At 53.5% G+C, this 21,370-nt stretch overlaps 1 protein-coding gene across 3 annotated transcripts in view; it reads left to right on the top strand.

The window, feature by feature from the left end:
• Positions 1-3,796: 3,796 nt before the first annotated feature.
• The window catches only part of FGF18 (fibroblast growth factor 18), a 70,581-nt gene continuing 53,007 nt past the window's right edge, over positions 3,797-21,370 (top strand). Inside the window, exons 1-2 of one of the 3 annotated variants that reach the window (XM_068698402.1) lie at positions 3,797-3,891; positions 4,956-4,992. In XM_068698402.1, the coding sequence (XP_068554503.1) occupies positions 3,812-3,891; positions 4,956-4,992 (117 nt within the window). In that variant the 5' untranslated portion in view covers positions 3,797-3,811. Of the gene's footprint in view, positions 3,892-4,307; positions 4,627-4,955; positions 4,993-21,370 lie in introns of those variants that run through there. The other 2 variants (XM_068698401.1, XM_068698403.1) reach the window with 2 other exon arrangements.

The following is a 21,370-nucleotide window of genomic DNA, read 5'->3' as shown; positions in this document are numbered from 1 at the left end:
TATAAATCCAAGGAGCCAAGCTCTAGGATTTAATGCAGTGCGAAGGCTGGAATTTCCCACTGGTTTGTGTAGGGTCCTCTGCAGAGGTTTGTCTGTTCCTCCTCCCTCCAGAAGCACTTGAGCAGCTGCCATGTGTTCTCCCGGGGGACCTGTGATGCTTGTGGGTGGTGGGACCAGAGAAAGCCCAAGGTAAAGCAGCGATGCCATTGCCACTGTTCCCAAGAAGCCCAGGAAGCTCCTGGGAGCAGCTTTGCTGTCCATGGCCCAGCTGGGTGGGCTGGGGGGTCCTGGCCAGCTCCCTCCTTGCAGGACTCGGTGCTGTCCCTGCTGGTTGTCCCTCCCGTTTGTATTGCTAAATGAAAGCTGCCAAGGTTGATATTCCATTATTTGCAATGATTTGTTCTTCTATGATTCCGTTACACGATTCCACTCTTCCCTGGCTGCCCGGGGACTTCAGGGCATCCCTCCCAGCTCTCTGCTCAGTGCTGCTCCATGGATTTGGTTTCTTCACCCAGGCTGCAGGCAGAGACCTTCCTCTCTCTCCAGTTGGGCTTCCCAGCAGCAATGACGTGGTCAACACTTCTCCTTGCACACCTGAGATCAGTGGTGCCAGTTGTTGAGTCCCTCGGTGGGGACAGAAGGCTGGGTGGGGGCTGCAGGGGCTGTGCAGCCCTGCTGGGGAAGCAATGGGACTCGTGCTGGGGGCTGTGTCCCGGGCTAGACCCTCTCCCAGCTCTGGTCTCCTGCAGGTCTCAGCGTCCCCATGGATGAGTTTGTTAGAAATTACAGCCTTGCTTGCTAAGCTTTTCTGTGGCCTAGATATCCATATCTGTATGTCCAAATATTGCGGTGTGGCTCTGTGCTTTGTGCTTCCAGGCTCCACCCCGGAGCGTGCGGCCAAAGCTGCGTCCTGCCTTTGCTCATCGCTGCGACTGGATGTCAATCAGTTGTTTTTGTTTTTTTTTTGGTGCTCTTCTGTCAAATGAGATTAGTTGTGAAGTATCCACCCCCTGCACAGCCCATCTGTGCGCAGAAGAGTTCCCCAAATCCGTTACCTCGGGCTGAGGTTGTTTCGTTGTGTGCATGCTGGGTATGGACAGAATATGCACCGCATCCCTTCCGAAAGTTGGCTGTCCTTTTTCAGAGAGCTTAAAATGTAAAAGTCCTCCATAAATTGGTTTTCAGTAAGAGTCGCTCATGCATGTGACCCAAGGGCAGAGATTCAGAACCTGATGGGGCAAAACTGGCGTAGGTACCACTGGTGGGGCTGAGCTGCATTGCTGGACTTTTTGCACAACGTGAGCCTGGGGTTTTCCTTGTGCCTTTAAACCTGGCCTTCTTGTCCCAGTTCTGAGCTCCAGGCACACAGGGACACCCCGCAGGTGGGGAGGTTTCCCCCCACTTAAGTGCGTAGCCCCACTGAATGTGCTGTGCCCCATAGAGCTCCCGCTGGTCTGAGCAGGGAAGGGGATGCCCTGACAGCCTGAACAAGATTCACTTCTGGTGTTGTTATTCTCCAGATAATTATTGGGATTTTAAAGACTGAAGGGCTTCCTCACACTCCCGAGGCACAAAACACGGATCTTCAAGTGAAAACCCCATTTGTGATGACACAGGGAGTGTTTTCAGGATGAACACCCCCCTGCAAACCCAGCATGTCCTCTTTAAAACCCACCAGCCCTATGTCCAGTGGGGATCCAGCAGCACCAGGTGCCAGCTCCACAACCTGTGAGTGGTGCTCAGGTGGCTTCCCGGTGTCACCACAGCCCTCGTGGGTGACAGGTCCCAGCCTGGGCTGGCTCAGGAGATGCTCTTCTTGGTGAGGAGCTGCTGGCGTCATAGGTGGTGCATCCCTACCACATGGTCTGGAGGTTGGCGTGGATGTGGGGTGTTGAGCTTGGTTACGTGTCCTGAGCGCTCCCCAAACCCCTTGCCAGCAGCTGTAGGGTCAACCAAGAGCTGGTGTCATGCTGCTGGTGCTGAGCTGATGCTTCAGGAATGACAGTGGGCCAGTGGGTCCATCGTAGGTAGGTCAATAGGTCGTAGGACCCAAAGTCTGGGGCCGTGTCCCTGAGCCAGATGTGCTCTGATGGGGTGGGATGGGGGCTCATGGCTGAGTCAGGGACTTTGCCCCTTCACAGTGGGTCGCTAGTGGTGGTGCTCCAAGCCTGGCAAGTCCCCTCAGCCGCTCCCTAGAGAGGCTGGGTAGGGAGAGCAGCTTTGGTGTGCCTCACGTTAGCCATTTGGGGTTTTCTGGTCTAGGAAAAGGAGCGAATTCAGCAGTTGCCAGCACTTTGCTCAGCAAGAGCTCTGTGGAGCTGCGGGTGGTGCTGGCCAGGTCTCAGCAGCCGGGGGGGCTTTTGGGGTCCTGCTTCAGAGAGGTGCAGGGGCAGCAGGGAGGGCAGGTGCCAGGCGTTGTCCCCCTGATGGCACCCCTGTGGTGAGCTGCTGGTGGGCACGGGGAGCAGCTGAAGTGCTGGTGGTGGTGAGGGGCAGGCTGTGGGGGTGTTGTGGCTGGGAAAACGTGATGGGGGATTCCTGGTGTCTGCGCTGTTGCTGCTTGGGGGTTTCTGTCCTCATGGGTGGAGGAAAATGTGGTGCTATCAATGGGTCCTACGGCTTCAGGGATAACTTGGGGAGCTGGAAGTAGGAAAGGTGGCGAGGGCTGTTGGTAGAGCAGGGGAAATCTGGTTTCATCTAAGGATGGAACTGGAGGCAGCCTGTGGCACGTTGGCCATCTGCAGGGGGCTGGTGGCCACGTCCGCAGCTTCTCCTGGGGGCTCCAGGCTCTGCTGGGCAGGGCTCTGCTGGCTTCCCATAGCCAGTTGGCAGCTGTGTTGTTCCCTACATGGGGTGTGCGGTGGCTCTGTGTTTCTTGGCACTTGTGCCTATGGTAGGGTCAGAGGGGAGATTACATCCTGAGGATGCCCAAAGCAACACATCAGGGCCCGACACACGTCCTGAGGCTGGTCTGGGGAGAGTTCAGATTAATTTTCCAATTGCTCTGAGGTTTGGTGTGTGGGAAAGCTGGGGTGGAGCAGTCAAAGCTCAGGTTTGAAGGGTATGGGGGCTGTGAGAGGGTCTGAGCAAAAGAGAAATAGGGATAATTAGGAATATATTGAATACTTTCCTGACTAAGCTAAGAGCTTTGATTTTGCGAGGGTTTTGACAAACTTAATGCTTTCTGTTACTCCTGGGCCTGAAACTATGAGCTGAAAACCACCGAGTTGTTGTCCAAAGGGTCCCTGCTTCAGGGATGAGGAGGCCGCTTGGTTCATGGCAGAAAACCGGGGGGCAGCTTGGGGTGCCCTGCCCGGGGGGAGAGCAGGAGACGGGTGCCCCTGCGTGCCGCTATCCCAGGGTTTGGGAAGCCCGCAGTCCTGAGCTAGGGTTATGTTCTCACTTAACAAGGTGTTAACTGACGCTAGGCTCTCTTCGGAGAGTCCCAACACGCGTGGAGGTTAACGGCTCCTGGCATTTTGTCTGCCCGAAACCAGCTCTGGGAACCACCCGGGCACTCACCGCGCGCTCTCAACGTGGGAACATTTTATTTATTTTTTTTTTTGTCCTTGATGGGAAGGAAAAAAAAAAAAGGAAAAGAAGGAGAAATGAAAGGGGACCTGGGGTGCTGAGGGGGGGGGGCCGGCGGGGCTGCTTTGCGCGGCTGCGGTGCTGCCGTGCGGCCGCTGGAGGGCAGGCGAGCCGTGCCGGAGCGCGCCGGGCAGGGCGCTCCGCGGGGACACCCCCGGGGGATGCTCGGGGGGCTGGGGGGGCCGGGGGGGGGGGATGCCCCTGCCCGGTGTGGGTGGTGATGGGGAGCCCGGGGGGGTCCGGGGGCTGCCGCCCGCCCGGGGCTCACCGAGGACGCGCCGCGCTCCCGGCCGCGCCGAGGTAAGACCCCCCCGGACCCCCCCCCCCCCAAACGGGTGCTCAGCGGGCTGCCCCCCCTCACCCCCCCCCATTATTTAATTGTTTTCGGGGTTTTCCTCGCGGCTCGGGCTCTGCCCGCTCCGTCGGGCCCCGCTCCCTTTTCTCCATGTTTTTATTTTTTATTTTTTTTTTCCTTATTTTTTTTTTAATACTTTTCACGCTTTCCCAGCCCTCCCAGCTGGGCTGTGCTCCCCCCCCCCTTCCTTCCCCCCCCCCCCCCCCTCTTTTATTTTTCACCGCAGCGGCCGTGCCGAGCGCTCCTCGCGGGGCTCCCCGGCCGGGCACCGCCTCCGCACCCCGCTCCGCTCCGCACCATGCCCGGGGAGGGGGCGCGGAGCCGCGGGGAGGCTTCAGCCGGCTCGGGGCGGGGGGGGGGGGGGGAAAAGCGGCGGGGGGGCACGGGCTGACGATCGGAAGTTCCTGACAATAAGCACCTTCATCCCCCCCAAAGGCGGAGAGAGAGAGGGAGAGGAGGAGGAGAGACAGGGGGAGAGGAGAGCTGATGCCTGAGCGAGTCACTCGGCGGAGGCAAGGCGGGCGGTACCACAACTTCCAGCGGTGCGGAGCGGAGCGGAGCCTGCCGGCCGGATCGCTCCCATGTCAGGGCGGTGGGGGGCTGCACTCCGCTAGCGGCAAGCCACCGACCTCCCCCTCTCCTCCAGCGATGTATTCACTGCTCTCCGCCTGCACTTGCCTGTAAGGATTACGGCATCTTTTTTTTTTTCTCCTTTTTTTTTTTTTTTTTTTAAATATATACATATATATATAAATATTTTTATTTTTTTATTATTTTTTTTAATTGCTTTTCTTTTTCAAACTTTCCTTTTGGAGGCTCCGGTTGCGTTTTCCTCGCGATCAGGTGGGAATGGGGAGCCGAGCCTTTTCATGCGCAGAGCATCGAGCTGCGCCGTTTAAAAAAAAAAAAAAAATCGCAAAGAAAAACAAAGCAAAAAAAAAAAAAATCCGACTTTAACCATTTTACCGCATCATTTGATCTTTTGTTGCCTTTTTTTTCTCCTCTCCAGATGTTTACATTTCCTGCTGCTGTGCTTTCAGGTACAGGTACGTGTCCTTTCTGTCCTCTTTCGCTTTTGGTTGTAAAAAAAAGAAACAAAGGCGGCGTGCTGACCTCGGAGTGCCAGGCAGTTTTGGCTGGGGCTTTCACTTTTCTTCCCCCTCTAGTTTTTATAGCCGCATTAAAATGATCCCCACGCCAGATGCTGGAGTGGCACTTGCCCTGGGAGCTGAGCCGCTTTCCAGTGGCCACTCGGTGCTCGGCGGGCTGGGGCGCAGCCGGGCGCCGGTAGCCTGCGTTAGCGGGATCCTCTGGAGTGCATTAGCCTGGCTAATGATGTGAGAGGCAGTGTTGGACTCTCCTCCTCACAACGCTGATTGATGCACTTGCCTTGGAATAGCAGGCGCTCTCCTGCTCGCCCTATTTTCATTTTTATTTTATTTTTTTTTTCTTCTTCGTAGGGAACTTACTCCCAAAAACTGATACTTTGAAAAACACGACTTTCCCTAGCCAGGAGAAGGAGGCTGCGCGCTCCCTCCCCATTATTCAGGAGAACGCAATCCAAGCCCGAGCCCGCCTTTGATCCTGCCTCGGCAGGAACGCAGCCGCTGGAGGAGCACCCGTGGGACGGGGATGGGTGGTCGCTGCCCCCCAGCAGCACTGGGGCTCCCCAGGGTGCTGCTTCCAGCCGGGCATCCCAGGGGACGCCCACCTGCGGGGTGGCCAGGGCAGGTGCCGTGTCCCCGTCACCTCCCAGCCGGTGTCCCTTGGGCTGGGGGCTGCTCGTGCCACCCCTGGCCCTGCACCGAGTTTTGGCTAGGGTTGCACCTGCTCGTCCTCCCGCAGCCAGGCAGGGTCTGGGCAAAGCGTGGTCATGGGTTTGGGAGGGAGCTCCATCCCCCCGGCCAAGCCTAAACCCAACCAGCCCCTTCCCTGCTCCCTTCCTCTAAAAAAAAAAAAAATCAGATTATTTTTTTCCCCCCTCATTCCCCCTGAAAATTGTGGCTCGAACATAAAACCAGCGGAGCAGCCTCCTCGTCGGGAGGGGTTCCACAGCTGTAAATTACCCTGTGGTTGGGAGGCGTTCGTTGCGTTGCTCCAGTGCATTTTTTTGTTGATGTTTTTCTTTTTTTTTTCCTTTTTTTTTTTTTTTTTTTCCAAACCCAAGGAATAACAGGCTGCGCAGGGCTCGCAGCGATGGCACCCTTTGCAGCAGGGAGACATTTTTTTGCGATTGTGTGGTAACTGAAGTTAATCAGCCCTCCAGCCCCCTCCCTCTCCCCTTCCCTTCGGTGCTTTTAGTGAATCAGGAAAAGTTTGGCTCTCTGCCTGGAAAGCACTTGCTAAAATCTGATCTCTTACTTCAGCAGCCTTAAAACTTGGGAAGTTATTGGCATTTATACAGTTGGAGCTTGCAGGCTTCCAAAGCAATAAAATAATATAAAAAAAAAAAGTCAGTCCGCGCTCTCGTGCTATTAGAACCATACTTTCTCGATTTTTTTTTTCTTTTTAGTGCTGATTTTGCAGCATTTTGCGGGATTTGCCGCTCGGCTTCGCCCCGGCCGGGCGCTGCGGGGCTGGGGGGCGGCGGGTCCCGGCGGGTGCCGCGGCGCGAGGCGAGCTCTTACGGCGCTGAGCATGGGGAGCCAAAACACGAGATTAGTCATACTCAAGGGCCTTCGAGTGAGTGTTTACAGTATTAATGGTAGATGAAAAGATGTGAACGCTGTAAGTTTTTATTGCCCATTCTGTTACACTTTCTTTCTGGATTTATTCACGGGATTACATGTTTTGAGCCTGAATGGGAGCGAGGGATTATAGGATTTCTTTTATAATGATCAGTTTGGGTAGGAGTTAGCCTTTGGTGAACTGGAGCAAATTAATGCATCGCTTAGGTTTAATATTTATTTAGGCTGGAGGAAGTTGTTTGGTTTTGCTTAAAGGGCTCTGCGTTGTGTTGGGGAGGTTTAGGAGCGGATTATATTCTCAGGGTGGATGGATTATATTCGAAGGCCAGCTCTCACCTCCCCTCGTTGCCGTGAGCAGCGGGTCGTCCTGCCTGCTGGCTCCGGCACCGTGTTCCCAGGCTGCTGAGCATCACCCTGTGACTCTGCATGGGAAGGTGACAGGACCCAGGGCAGCACCAGGGGTTTTGTGCCCACAGTTCCTCGTGCAGGAGGATTTGTGCAAGGTGGCATCGCCGCTCGCCTGCGGGCTGGAAGCGTTCCCGAAGGCACCAAGGCCCCTGCCTGACCCGTGCTGGTGTTTCTACATGGGGAAGCATCACCTGTGGGTGGGTCACGGGGTGGTGAGGACACGGGGGGCTTTGGGAACAAGGTTTAGGCTTGTGGAGGAGTTGGGCTCCTCTAGGACATCCCATGTCGGAGGGGATCCCAGCTCTGTACACAGCAGCGAGCATCCCGGCTCTGTGTCCCCTCCAGGTAGGGCTGTGAGGAGCGTGGCTCCTTCTCCATCCACATCCCCATCTTGGGCAGTTGCTGTGCTGCCTGGGGATGCTGCAGTCCCGAAAGCAGCTCTAGGCAGGAGGGGCAGCGGGTGTCCTTGGGGACACTGGAGGGATCACTTGACTCGTGCAGCTTTCTTTCAGGGATGACCCCGTGCAGGTCACTGACTGCTGGCACTTCCCCTTGGCGTTCTCCAGTTGAGTTCTCCCGCTGCTGTCTCGTGCTTTCAGGTGTGATTTGTTCTCCCCGCACTCATCTCTCTGTGCATCCTGGTGTGGTTTTGGGTTTGGTTTTGGGGGCAGCACAGCCAAGAAGCCCGAGATACACCCTGTGTCTCTGAGCACCCTGGGGACGTGTTACTGTCCGTGTGGCTGATGGGTCACCACGTTGTGCTGGCTCTGGCAGCCCCGAGGACGATGGCATTGGGACTGTGTCACCTTTGGGAGCGCCTCACCTCAAACGAGGCCAGCTGAGCCACAGGGGGCCAGGGCTGGGAGCTGCCAGCTCTCCTGGCCCCGCGCTGCCTCCAGCGCAGCAGCAGCAGCGGTGCCAGCACGGGCTGCCCGGCCGTGCCGCTCCCCTGCCCCGGTAAACCTCGGTGTGCTCTTCTACATGACGTGCATCTGTCTTAGATTATGGAGAGGTCCCCGATAGGGCCAAATCCTTTGCTTTTACGGCTCTTGTAGGTTAAGATCCAGCTTTGGAATCTGATCCAGAAGCAAACAGGAGGTCAGAGGAGTGCACAAGGCAGCACCGTGCTATTTTCACATCTGCTGTTGTTGTGTAAGAGGAAGGCTGCTGCGTGCTATGCCAATAGTAACTTATGTTTCTCCTAAGCTCCTGTGCAGCTACAGACAGTTATTGTTTGGGGCTTTGTAAAGTGAGACATGGAGAAGCGTTGCTTCCACACGTTCAGCGAGCCAGATCCTGCGGTCTGGCCGGGCTGCGCGCAGCACATGTCAGAGGCATGAGTCTGCCGAGCGGCAGCAACGGGGCTGCTTCTCCCCCGGCTCTGCGCCGGTCCCTGGGGGCCGCCAGTGCCACCAGAACAAAGCAGGCATGGGGACAGGCTCCGGGGGCTGGGGATAGGTGAGATGCCGTGGTTGTCATCTCCGCTCAGCTGGGACCGTGACCATCACCAGCAACTTCAGCACCGAGCTGTCCTGCTGTGCTGCGTTACCCCACGAGCTCCTCCACGGGGGTGCTGACGGGTAGCTTTAGTGGTGCTGGTGTGAAGGACAAAATGTGCTAACGGTGGTCTTGGAAAGGCTGAGAACGGGCTGAGCTCAAGCAGGAAAATCTTCTGTTGAGTTTTCTGATCACAGCAACTCTCAATTATTAGGCAGCGAGAGCTCAGGAGGAACTGCACGAGCAAAACCTGCTGGAGCTGGAAGCAGAGGAGCTCGGTGGTGGGGAGCGCACGGCCCCAGCAGGGGATGGAGCTGGTGGTGCCATGTGTGCGGCTCCGTGCTCGGGGCTGGGTGCTCAGGGTGGACAAAACACCCACTTGCATGGCTCCGTGGCCATCCTGCAGCTAGCCTGCAGCCCGAGCAGGCAGGGGCTGACCGCGTATTGAATCACAGGTTCTTGTTTTAAATCCCTTGCTCTCAAGGAAATGACCGTGCTTGCTTGCCACGAGTGATTTTTTTATTTCATTATTTTTCCTGCTGACTCACCGCTCTGCTCTAGGAAATGCAGCATCCTGAACCTGCCCCTCGTGCCCTGTTTCTGTCTCGGTCTTTGGAGACGCTCGGGCTCTGGAGAAATGGGAGGCAGCGTGGAGCAGGCAGAGCCAAGCGTGCATGCTTCAGTATTTTGGGGCTTGGTGGTTTCTGAGTGTGTTGTGGCAAAGCAGAGCTGCTGCTCGGATGCTTCCATCTCCAAACATACATTGCGGCTTGCATTGAGCTTTCAAAGCTCTGGAGATGTGCGGGGTGCTTCAAGGAAACAAGGAAGGGCTTGGCCATTGTTGAGGTGAGCGTGCAGGAGAGAATAGTATTTCGGGGGGGCGGGGGGTCCAATTTCCCTGTCCACGATAGCTGGCCATGCTGTGGGGTTGTATGTGATCTGTATTTTATCTTCTGTATTGCAGCTGGCATGAACAAAACTGGCTGGAGGTGAACGATGCTGGGGTTTGGAGGGATGCTTGCTTAACGGCTGCTTGTTGGCTGCTTGTGCGGCAGCTTGGCTGTAAGGTAGCAAATAAGGACAGAAAAGAGTGGAAGGGGCAGGGCTGATGCTTCCTGAGCCCTGTGGGGGTGCATTTTTGGATGTGGGGATGCTGCTGAAGGTGGCGGGGCAGCCGAGGGTCTGTCAGAGCTCAGGTGCAATCACCAGCATCGCCAGGACTCACCAGCATCAGCAGCAACCCGGGATGTTTTATTTTGGCATAGGCTGCTAATACCAGGCTGGCTTTCTGTAGGCTGTGATGTGAACACAGCTGAGCAAGTGGCTCTTGCTCCGCGAAGGAGTCTGAACTCGAGAGAAAGTCTCCCCTGGGGTTAAAAGTCCTTCTTCTGGATCTGTGACCTCCTTCCTGGACCCTTGGAGCATTTTTATGGGTCTCTTCCTTTCCTTGGAAGCTGGGAAAACCCCTACTGCGTGCTCTCCTCTCCTCCCTACCAGCGGTATCTTCCTGTGCTTTGACTTCTCCCAGATTTGGACGCTTTCGATATCAGTTTTGATAAGAGCAGGTGAAAAAATGTTTTCAGGGAACTATGATATTTCGGAAGGAGCCGTCTGCCTTCTTGTGGTGCCTGTGTGCAGGCGGGTGAGGGCAGACTCCAGCCTGGCTTCCGTGGGCATCCTGACCCCTGCTCATCACGGGAGGAGTGATGAGGCTCACGGCAGTGGCTCAGCTCCCTCAGGGAGCCACCAACCAGCCACGGGGACCAGCAGGGTTTTTCCGTGGGTGTCTGAGCCCCCTGCACCTTTTTGTGGTGGTGGGGCTGGGGTTTGGCCCTCCCCTGGCTTTCTGAGGCTCGGTCCTGCAGGTGGGAGCGGGCGTTGTGCAGAGCCACACATCTCCCTGCTCGCAGCATCTCTTGGGACGCCCACTGAGGATTAGGCATCCAGAGAAGTAGCTGGAGGGGAAATAAGAAAAAAAAAAAAAACAAAAAAAAAAAACATAGAAAAGACCGTCTGAGTCTGCCAAAGTATTTTCTTATTGGCATTCAGCAGCCTTGCCATAGCATGAAGAGAGAAAGAAAGGAGAACAGAGAGAGGAAGGAGGAGGCTTAGCCTGTCATGGTCTGCGTGCTTTCTTTTGTGAGAGCTCCTCGCCGCGCCGGTGTCTGCGGTGGGTGGGAGCGGACGTGCCGATCCCCCCGGGGGGGTGTGGGGCCGAGCCCCCGCTCCTGCCAGCTCCCTTGGAGGGCAGCCTCCCCTCCCTGCCTCTCCTGCCTGGGCCGACAGCTGGATTTTGAGCTAAAACGCGTGGCAGTGCTTCCCCCTTAGTGGGGACACATCCTCCCGGGTGGGCACCGAGCACGCCTGCCTCCTCCTGTGGCCCGCTGGAGAAGGGTTCAGGTGGAGAAATAAGAAATGTGTTTCTCTGCTCCAACACTCCTTGGGAAACGCTCCCTTACGGTGTGCCAGCAGCATCCTCTGGAGATAGGTGCTGTTTGCTTGGCTGCTTCGCAGCTCAAGTGGTGCTCGCCCCATCCAGGGCGATGCTGGCAGAGGTGAGCTTTGCTCCGGAGGAAACGGGCAGAGCTGAGGGTGCTGGCTGACCGCAGCCCACCCGAGGGGGCTTGAAATGGGATAGAAAGTGCTCAGCGGGGAGCAGTGCAGGGCAGGAGGGTGCAGAGGGTCCTGCGGCTGTGCTGCCCGGGAATTAAAGGCAATGAGGCAGAGCCCAGCCCTGGGGCTCGCACCACACCACTGAGATTAAAGGTGAGGAAGTGCTTTGCTGGGCTGGGCTAACTGGGGCAGATTTGGCTGGCCCTGGGCATCCTAAAAGCCTGCAGGAGAGCTCCAGACACAAGGACGAAATGAGGCAGGTGGAAGCATGGCTCGTTGTCCTGCGGCTTTGCTGAACGTGCGGTTTGGAGGGGCTGGATGGATTCAGCAAACAGCAGGGGGATGGCACCAAAGGGGAGCGAAGTGGGATGCAGTGTGCCCCATGAGCCTCCTGGTAACGTTTTATACCACAGGTCACATCAAGATTGATCACTAGATCTTGGTGAATTTCCCAGGGCACTGTACAAATACCAGAGCGCAGCAATTAATTAATAGTGGATTGCTCGTCCTGCAAGGTATTTCCAGCGCTGCTTCTTCCTCCCAGCTCCTCTTTCTCCTCCTGTGTATTTCTCATCCTCCTGTCTTTCCTGCTAAAATACCATCTTTGGCATCATTTGCAAGGACAGCTTGTTAAAAAGCTGGTGTATCTTCTGCAATATCCTGAGCGACCCTCCTGCAGCAAAGCAGAATTAACACAACTGCAGGAGGCAATGGTGAGCCCATCGAATAACGAGGTTTGCGGTGTGTGCCCTGGGCATAGCTGGTGGGTTGTGTTTCCCCAAACCCTGGGAATACAAATTAGAAAACACAGTGAAAGTCAACGCTGGTAGAAGGGCTTTTTGCTAATTCTCTGTTGCTATTAATCCATTTGAAGAGCCTCTGGTTGCTGATGAGAACTTGCTCAGACGGTGAGGAACGGCGGCTTGGTTTGGTTCCTCCCTGCCACCCACACCTGGCACTGCAGTGCTGGGATTTTGTTCCCCGAGAATGGGACTGACCCCGTTTCTGAGCTGAGAACCCCTCCTTCCATGCACGCCTTGGGCAATACGTTAACCGAGCCTCTCTTTGGGCTTGTCCTGTTGAATTATCTCCGCGACAGAGATGATGCTGAACAGATGCTAGTACTGTCTGGATTCAAACCGTAAGCAGAATGTTACCCAGTTTTATGAAAGTACCAACCCATAGCTGATGGGGTGTGCACTCAGTTTCCAGCCACGATTTACAGCTGTAAAATGAAAGCTGATTTTCACCCCGTAAGCTGCCAGGCCTTAGGGTTACAATACTGCACGAGCAGCATCGGCCCCTAGCTGTGACGCCGCACTGTAAGACTGCACGGCGCGGGTCTGTATTGATTAGCTGTAAAATAAATTATGATGTATGTAGTGCAGGTTTCTGACCCCGTGGTCGTGACCTTACAGCGATTGGTGAGACTTCCGACCAGCTGAGATCAGAACGGCAAGCGGCCCCCCAGCAATCAATAGGCAAGCCAGTGGGGCTGGCTGTGGGGGCCTTTCCTAGGAACACTGTGCTGCGTGTGCCTGATGCTGGTATCCAGGCGATTCTTTTGCAAACTCTGTCTCGAATTCCATGGGAAGCCCTGTCGGATTTTCCTGCTGCGTGACAAGCTGGCATAACTGCAGGGAAAGACAGTATCATCAGCAGATCTGATGGGCTTGGGGCTGGGCAGGGAGCTGTGGGGCTGCTGGGGGGGTTTGTGTGGGGTCGTGCTCGCTGCTGATCCCGCAGTGTGAGCATCGCGGTGACCTGCAGGGGAAGCAAATAGATGGGAATAGTCTGCCAGAGAGGCAGAGGAGTTTCTTTCTGGCTGTTTATATTGAAAGAGTAGATAATATGACTTTAATTGCCCTTTGAATTTAGCAAACAAGAAAATGGAATTTACTTGTGTGGTTCCCGTTTCTGTCTGGGAGCATGATTTCCCCGGTGCGCGCCGTAGCGCTGCGTGCCAAGAGGCTGAGTAACAGCGGGTCAAGCAGCGGGTTTGTCTAACAAAACCTGCGCTAGCTCCGGCTGAGCTCACAGAGCTGTGACCTTAGCTGGGTGGCAGCCCAGGCAGGAGGGGATCTGTAGGCATTCCCAGCCCAACTGGGGGGCTGTTGGTGCTTTTTCATTGCTGGTCCCAAATGCTGGTGCCGGCAGGACTCCCACCCATCCCGCAGGTTCACTTGCAGAAGGATGCTCGGTGAGCACAGGGATGGGGACATCTGGGATGAGGCACGGGGCTTTATGGCATCCTGGTGACACAGGCACAAATGCTGGGGCGTCAGAGGAAGGAATCACTGGGGAACCTCATGCTTTGTGGCAGAAAGTCCCTTTCTGGAGGCTGGTGGTGGGTGCAGCAAAGCGTGTTGGGTCTCCGTGGTATAGGCAGGCTGTGCGGGGCTGCAGCAGCCCAAACTTTTTTGTGCCTAATGATTATAATACCTCCTTTTTTTTTTTCCCTATTTAAAACGTTTCAAAAAAGATTTATATTCAGAAACTGTTGAGAGTTGTTCCCTGAAAACAGGAAACCTGCAATGCAAGGTTGATTAGAAACAAACAAAACTTTTCCCGGCTCACCAAAGCAGAAAGGTAAGAAATTGGGTTTGTCCGGCATTTGCAGTGTCAAGATTTCCGTGCAGGAGCGCAGCTAATACAGATCAGTACAAATCTTGTATTAGAAAACAAACCATGCTTTCATTTCTGGCCCCGGGCTCACATGTTTGTTATATCTGATCCCGAAGGCAGATTGACAGTTTGGTTTGGATTAAATTCAACACATGGTTTGTACTGTACGTTTGATAAGGCTCAATATTAATCTGATTTTTTTAATGCCATCTTTAGTATATTAGCAGCAGAATTGTCTGTCCTAGGAATATTTTTGCAGTGTAACCATTGAGGAATTCATTTCTGGAGGGAAGATGAAATTACTGATGTTAAAATCTCTCAAGGTCCTACGTAAAGTTGAAACTCATTAACTCCGCTAAGCTTGACATGACCTGGTCAGGTTTCCAGCTATTTTATTAACTGATATAGAGAGAGTTTCCTTTAAATATAGTTGGAAAGGCAGCAGAGGGGGTGGCTGGCTCACTGGGAGGCATCAGAGCAGGTTTCTGTAGTTTCCCCCCCATGCCAAGCACCGCCTCGTTGCTCTGGTTAGCTGGGAATGGAAATCCTTCCCATTTGCACCTGTAGGCTTGTGAGCTCAGGCTTCCTCGTGGAAGTTGTTGGCATTGCCAATGTCCATGGGCACCTGAATGCCCGGCTGTGTGGCGTCCCAAGGGTGGGCTTCCAGGTGCATTGGCCTATTAGGTACAAGTAGGTGTTTATTTGTACGTTATATATTTGTTATGTTGATAAACAGGCTCCGCTCCCTCCTGCAAAGCCTGTTAAGCCCAAGTCATTCGTCATTGCTCAGCTCACTAGAAAGGAAGCGGGGGAAGGAAACATCCAAGATTTGGGAACGAGGAGGGCTGAACGAGAAGAGAAAAAAGGCAGGGGAGGAATTGCTAGTGGCCTTTGAAATCCGCGGTCAGCAGCTGCTGGTCTGGGAAGGCAGCTGCGAAGCTCTGCGCTCGCTGCAGGAAGCAGGAGCCCGCTGCGGCTAGTCCTAGGCTGAGCTCGGTCCCGCAGCTCGTGCTTGCAGTGGGGACAGAGGTTGGCCTTGTCCCATGGGTGCCCTCGTTTGGCAGCGGGGTGCTGTGTGCTGCCCGCAGTCCTCGGCGGTGGTGAGCCCGAGGTGTCCCCAGCCTGATGTGGAGCGCGTCGGGCTCGCGTCCGCGCAATCAGCCTGGCCCCTTCCTTCCCTGGCAGCCGAATGGTTTATTGATTTCTTTGGCCCGCTCACCCCCACCTATTCAGAAATAATGACCCTTCCACCCCAACTCTAAATCATCCCAGCCTGGCTCACCCGTAAGCCCTCTAATCTTTTTGGGTTGTTGTTGGTATTTATGCTTGTGGAGGTTTATGATCTGTCGGCGCTGGCTGCTGAAATGCTTTATTTATCCATACTCTGGGCCACACAGGGAGCGTCCTTATTCTGGTATCATGTTCAGGATGCTGTAGTTAAGGTTTGTGTCAGCACTTCCATGCACAAACCTTGTTATTCAGGGGTTTTGCAACTCTGTGGAAAAGAAAACCAGCAACCTGGCAGAGGGATCGAAGGCTCAAAGGCGCAGATGAAAACCCAACAACCCACTGCCCATTTAGGGATTATTAGATGGGCAACCTCTTTCCTCGGGGAAAATAGCCAAAAACATCCTCCTCCTTTGGTTGGATTTTTTAAAAAGAAAACCCTCTTTTGTGTGCTTGTATTTGTGTCGGATGGGGAAAACACAGCGAGGTGAGGCGCAGACTGGAATCCTCCCCAGATAGTTAAAAATAAACGTCCAGCCCATTCAGAACAAAACCAGCCCACTCCGAACAAGTCGTCTGAGCGCTGCTGAAGGTGGAGCACTTGGAAGAGCCCATCAGTGGTGCGTGCCTTGTCTCACTTGTCTCATCCAAGGACTGGGTTCAGCAGGCAGAGTTGTAGAGATGCAGTACTCAGGACTGCCTAGCTAGGTATCAGCTTGAAAAAATAGGAATAAAAAATCAAAAAATAGGAAGAAAAAAGCCACTCCACTTTCAATGGAGCTTCCCTTTGCAGTTTCTTGGGTTCCTAAGACACGGTTTACATCCTACCTCTGCACGGTGCTGTCCAGGAGCAGGCTGTGGGGCAGTTAACCATGTTCCCATCCGATCTGCAGGGGGCTGGTGGCTGCAGAGGACGTGGGGTGGCTGCTGCCGCGTGCCTTCACCCAGCCACGTCCTGCCCGCTGCTCCCAACAGTAGGCAACGCTCTGCGTAAGCCTGATTTATTGCCACGTTAGCACGGGAGCTGGTGGGCTTATAAATTACTTGGAGATCTCTAGATAATAGAGGGAGCGTGGTGTAAACAGGGGAGATAATAGAGCTTGAAAATAACTTTTGGGGAAAGCAAACTTTCCATGCTGTTAGCAGATACGTGGTGCTGGCTGTGCTGGAGGAAGAGCGCAGAGTAGCCCAGGCAGGGTATTTTTTATTGCTCTCTCTTTATGGCTGATGGGTTTTGCAGGCAGAGCAGAGTTGATAACTCCGAGTAAAAAATGCCTGCAGAGCCCGTTATCCCAAGGCAGCAGGCTCGGGGGTGATTTGTTTAAGCAGACTTGCAAGCAGGAGCAGGCAGCGATAAATACCCTCGGGCTTCATCAGAAAGGAGACGCTGTGGCAGCAGGGCTTTAAAGGGAAGCCGGGAGCACCAAATACGTGCTCAGTGCTCCTGTTAGCACTGCCCATCATGCCAGCTCGGTACCTGCTAAAGTAGTGCTGCAGAGGTGCTTGTCTCACCTCTGGGATGGTGGCGGCAGGTTTGCAGTGTGCTTTGAGATGGGATGGCCCTGGAGAAATGCTCTTAAGTGGAAAAGGCGGTTGTTAGTGAAAATCAATTAAACTCATTAAATAGAACTGGGTCTTCCCAGGTAAGCAGATTTGAAGAGATTTATTTAAAAGTAGTGACACATCTTCAAATGGAAACTGGATCTGTCCATCGCCTGCTTCAGCAGGTTCCTGCAGGGATGTCTTTGGGGTTCGGAAAGCTCCGCTGTGCGGCACGGTTCATGGAGTTGCTTTGTTTGCCTAGCGAAACCTTACAGCAAGAGCAAGGCAAAATATCTCCCACACAAAGACGATGGAAACTTTACATCTTATGTTTCAAATAAGTGAATTACTGATCAAAATCAGCTCTGGAAAGCCCTGTTCCAGAAATAACTTGCAAGATTTTTGCAGATAAAGATATTTCTCATGTACGCAGGCAGAGGATTATGTGGGACAGACCCTAACATTGCAGGTGCTTGGTCACGGTAATGTGGGGAAAGGAAAAGGAAACTCATTGGCAAAGTGTGTGGCTGAAACAGGTGCTCAGCTCCATGGCTGTGACTTCATAAATTGCAATTTATTTTTAGGTGAATTGCTGGCCTGCTCCACTTTTCACCCTGATTAATCTTCCTCCAGTGTTGTTACCACAGGACCTTGCTTTATCCAAGTCCCTGGTGGCTGCGGAGAGCTCCAGGGGCTGGTTCCTGCAGTGCTGTGCGGGGTCAGGCTGAAGAGGCTGCCCCAGGCTGGGCATCCCCATCGGGCACTGACTTGTCTCTGAAAGAGATCAGCCCAGAGAAACGGGGCTTCTCTCCCAAAATAGCTAGCCTCAGCGGGCTGGTATTCAGGAAACACACTGGGGCTGCTGTGCATTACCAGTTTCCAGTGATGCTTTGGTAGTTTCCATAAAATGGATTTGATCCTTGCCTCGAACCTGCAGACACCTCCATTCAGAGCAGAGACAGCAGGAGTGGAGGTGATCCTCAGCTGCAGGCACCTGTAGGAAAACAGAAACAGAAAACAGAAACTTGAGATGTAGGGAGGGAAGGGGACGAGTTATGCGAAGGCTTTGGCATCTCAAACAGCTAATGCCAGCCAGTCCAAAAAGTAGGCGTGAAAAAATAAAAACCGCATGCAGGCTGGCAGAGATGAAGGTAAGGCAGAAGGGAGGTATCGGCAGCACAAATTAATTGGCTTCCCAGTGAAACGGCTCCTGCAGTTCCAGAAAATCCCCAGATTGGCCTCCAGGTACTGTTAGATGAATTAACCCTCCCGTCCTTGCCCACAGCTGTTTTCTTACATTCCAGAGCTGTGTAGATGCTGCCGAATCATGGGGTGACACCTGAGCAGGTCCCTTTCCACTTGGCAGCTGTCCCATGTCAGGTCACTGTGTTATCTTGCCAGAATAAGCGGGAGTGGGACTGTCTGCAGTTTAGTGAAAGGCTTCCAGAGGAAATGCGATAGAGGAGAAGCGGCACAGGATAATTCGATAGGGTCTCCAGCATCCTCACCGCTGAATCAGCGGAGCAATGGGAGCTGTGTGCTTTTGGAGAAGCCACCTTTCACGTGAGGTGGGTGCTGGTGGCTAACAGCTGTCTCCTTGGGCAGTAGCTCCCATCTCTGTTTCCCTTGTAAATTCAGTAGAAAAAGGAGTTCTGGAAATGCTGCCCTAAACTTGTGTGCGCTGTCGGCAGTTGCCATGCTTTACCCTAGAGGGAGTTGCTTTTCTGCAGTGGGAGCAGGGACCTGTGTGTTCCTTGGACGATGTCAAGGGACCGGGATGAAAGGAGCTACCTGGGTAAACACCAGATCCCTGCTGCTGTGCCGCCACTGCAAATATTTATTTCTTTTCTGGGGAGATCGGTCTCTGGTGATCGTCTGTCTCCTCCTGACAGTGGTGTTTTACTGAGCATCACTTGCATTTCCCATGTCTTGGGCTTTTGCTGCTGTTTTCGTGGAGGTCCCAGCGGGGCAGGCATTGAGCAGAAGAGCTAGAGATGTTACCTCGGACCCGACGGGCTTGTGCTTTAAAGCGTCACTGTAACTCCTACAGAGGAATGACTGCCTTTTTCCAGGGTTATCTGACCTGTTTCAGGGTAGTGTGCTTGGGGTTTCTTCTCTTTATTGCTGCAGAACAGCAGGCCACACAGCTTCATGGCTGGAGCATCTGCCCCAGAACGATGTGCCTGCTGATGGAGGGAAGGAGAGAAAAGCTCAGGACTGTTTTGAATTCGGTATTTTTTTTTTTGTGTCATTTGAAGAGATGAACAATTTGTTTTTAAGTATTTTTAGTGGGGTGTGTGTGTAGCTTTTGTCCCAGAACACCCTGCAGTGAGGACTGCCCTGGTTTCCACCTCAGCCTGCTGGCGTGGTCAGCCCGGGCTCCTCTGCTGCTGTGTGCCAAGTGGGGCGCTGCAGCCACTCGAGCCAGGCATGTATTTGGGGCCACGCGGCCAGCAGCACCCTGGGATGGGCAGCAGGGCAGGGGCAGCCCTATTGTTGTTGTTTTTGCCTTTTGTAGAGATGCCCACGCTTTTTGCAAAGGCACTCCCTGTTGTTTGGGGGCAGTTGTTTGCTGCTTCTGGGTCTGCTTCAAAATCGCCTCCTTCATGGCTCCTGGTGCAGGTGATATGTGCGTGGGCTCAGGGGTTTCTGTGCTGCTGCCGTGCTGGGCACCAGATTTGCTTTGTGAGTGCGTTTTAGGCTGAAGAGACTTTGCATTTTATTCTCCAGGTTTTGTTTTTTGAATGCACATTTCAACTGTTCAGAAACACTGAGAGACAACTACTTGCAGCAGCCTGAATTGCTGGCTAGTTTTCATTCCTGCATATCAGGGCAGTTTATTTCAGTGTGAGTATTTTCTCCCTAATGAAAAGCAACATTTTTGTTGTTGTTGTTGTTGTTAGCAAAGGCAGTTGTAGTATGGCAAGCTCCCCGAATCCAACTGCTGGCGTTGTGGAGCCGGGATTTCAGAGGTTGGCTGAGGCTGTTTTGCAAAGCCTGGTTACTGTTTTCTTTGCAGCAGTATCCATGCCACGAGGGAGGGCTGCTCTGGTGATGGCAGGGGGACATAAGCATGAATCTACTTCCAAAAAATACATCCTGGTGCTAGCAGCGGTGGCAGTAGCACAGAGCCATTGGTCACTCGTGGCCCCTGCAGAGCTTGGAGCATGTTGCCTCTGATCAGCTAGGAGCTTCAGCTTGTTGAAGTGACGGTGCTTCTGCTGTCTCCCATGCCTAAGGTGACAGTGCCGTACTGTGTCTTGCTCACAAGTGCCATGGGACCCGCTTTCAGTGATGTCCCTGGCGCTCTGAAAGCCAGCGCAGTCGGTCTGAGCTGGGAATGTGGAGTGTGTGGGGAATTAATGAATGCCGAAACTTCCTCCTGAGAGTGCACCCTGTGGAAGGCACGGTGGGAAGGTGGGAAATTGTTTTGGGTTTTGTTTTGCCCTCATTGAACTTGCAGGTGTCGGAAATAACTGTGGTGAAGCTGCAACAATAGGAGCTTAGCTATTGCCCAGCAAAAACCATCTGGGGAATAATTAAAGCAGGAGATTTCAGTGTTAAAGGGGAGTACTTTGGAAAGCTCAAGCTTGTGAAAGCAGTGATTTTTTCAGATCAGTACTGTTGGGAAGCCTGTTGTAAAGTAATGCATCCTCTAGAGCCGACCCTGTCTTCTCTGCAAGGGCTGCATGGCACAGGCTGGGTTTAATCTGCATTGTGGGAAGCATCCAGAGCAATGTAAGTGCAGTGAGGTCATGGTCCCGTTGACATTTAAGTGCTTCAGCTGGCACCACAGTTTGGGTTGCCATGATCACATCCTCTCCAGAACGGAGAACTAGAGTCACTTAACAAATTCGTATTTCAGGCTTCCACCTGCAATGTGGTGAATCTATTTTTTTTTTCCTAGAGAACCTAATTGCTATGAATGATGCTTTGAGCTGCAGAGCTGAGCTCCTGCAGATCCACCTGGGTGCGCGGAGTCCTGCAGTGACTCCTCAGAGCTGGCCCTTGCCTGTGACATCTTGGGGAGAGGTGATGCCAGAGGGAGGGCAGCGCAGGAGGACTTGGTTTTAACGTCCCTTGCTGGGACCTTCCTTGTGCTCTGTTTTCATGAAGCAGCCTGGCTGCCACGAGCTTGTGCAGCGCCAGGTCGGACCTGTCGCCGCTGACCTTCCAGCAGGGAAGGCTCCCTCGCAAATGCTGGGCAGCGGCTGCTGGAAGGCAACTTTCTGCCAGTAACAGTGGAAGTCAGGAGGACCACCCAGTTCTGATAAGGGCAATTTAGAAAGGAAGGAGAAGATTGTGAAAAGAGGGGCAAAGGGGCACAAAGGAAGGGGGGGGGGGGGAGAAAAAGAACAAAATGAAGATCAAGACTGCTGTTAAACACACTGCCTGCGAGGGAGGTCTTGATCGTGCCTTTTCTAATCTAGAGCCAGCAAGGATTGCATTAACAGCTTCAACGCCATGGAACAAATTAATCCCTGATGTAATTGAAATCGGTGAGGTCTCACAATAGGTGAGTTTGACCCAGTGGGATAGAAATAGAACAAGTATTGGAATGAAGTAGTGAAATGAAGTCACACTGTTAAGACACTGGTATTTCATTCCTAGAAACAAAGGCCAGACAAATGCAGAGAATACACGGCTCTGCTGGGCATGGTTGAAAGCTGCTCAATAATATCAAGCTTTGAAGGGATATTTCTGTGCAGGGAGGAAGTATATAGGAGAGATATAACAAGCATTAGAAAGAAAGACAAAGAAAGAAAGGAAGAAAGAAAAAGCCCTGCTTGCTCATTGACTGGTAGCTGTAGTAAAATTAACACCA

The sequence above is a fragment of the Anas acuta genome, chromosome 14 (assembly GCF_963932015.1).
Source record: "Anas acuta chromosome 14, bAnaAcu1.1, whole genome shotgun sequence".
Taxonomy (NCBI): Eukaryota; Metazoa; Chordata; class Aves; order Anseriformes; family Anatidae; genus Anas; species Anas acuta.
The sequence above is the reverse complement of the archived record's forward strand: the minus strand, read 5'-3'. Positions and strand labels throughout refer to the sequence as shown.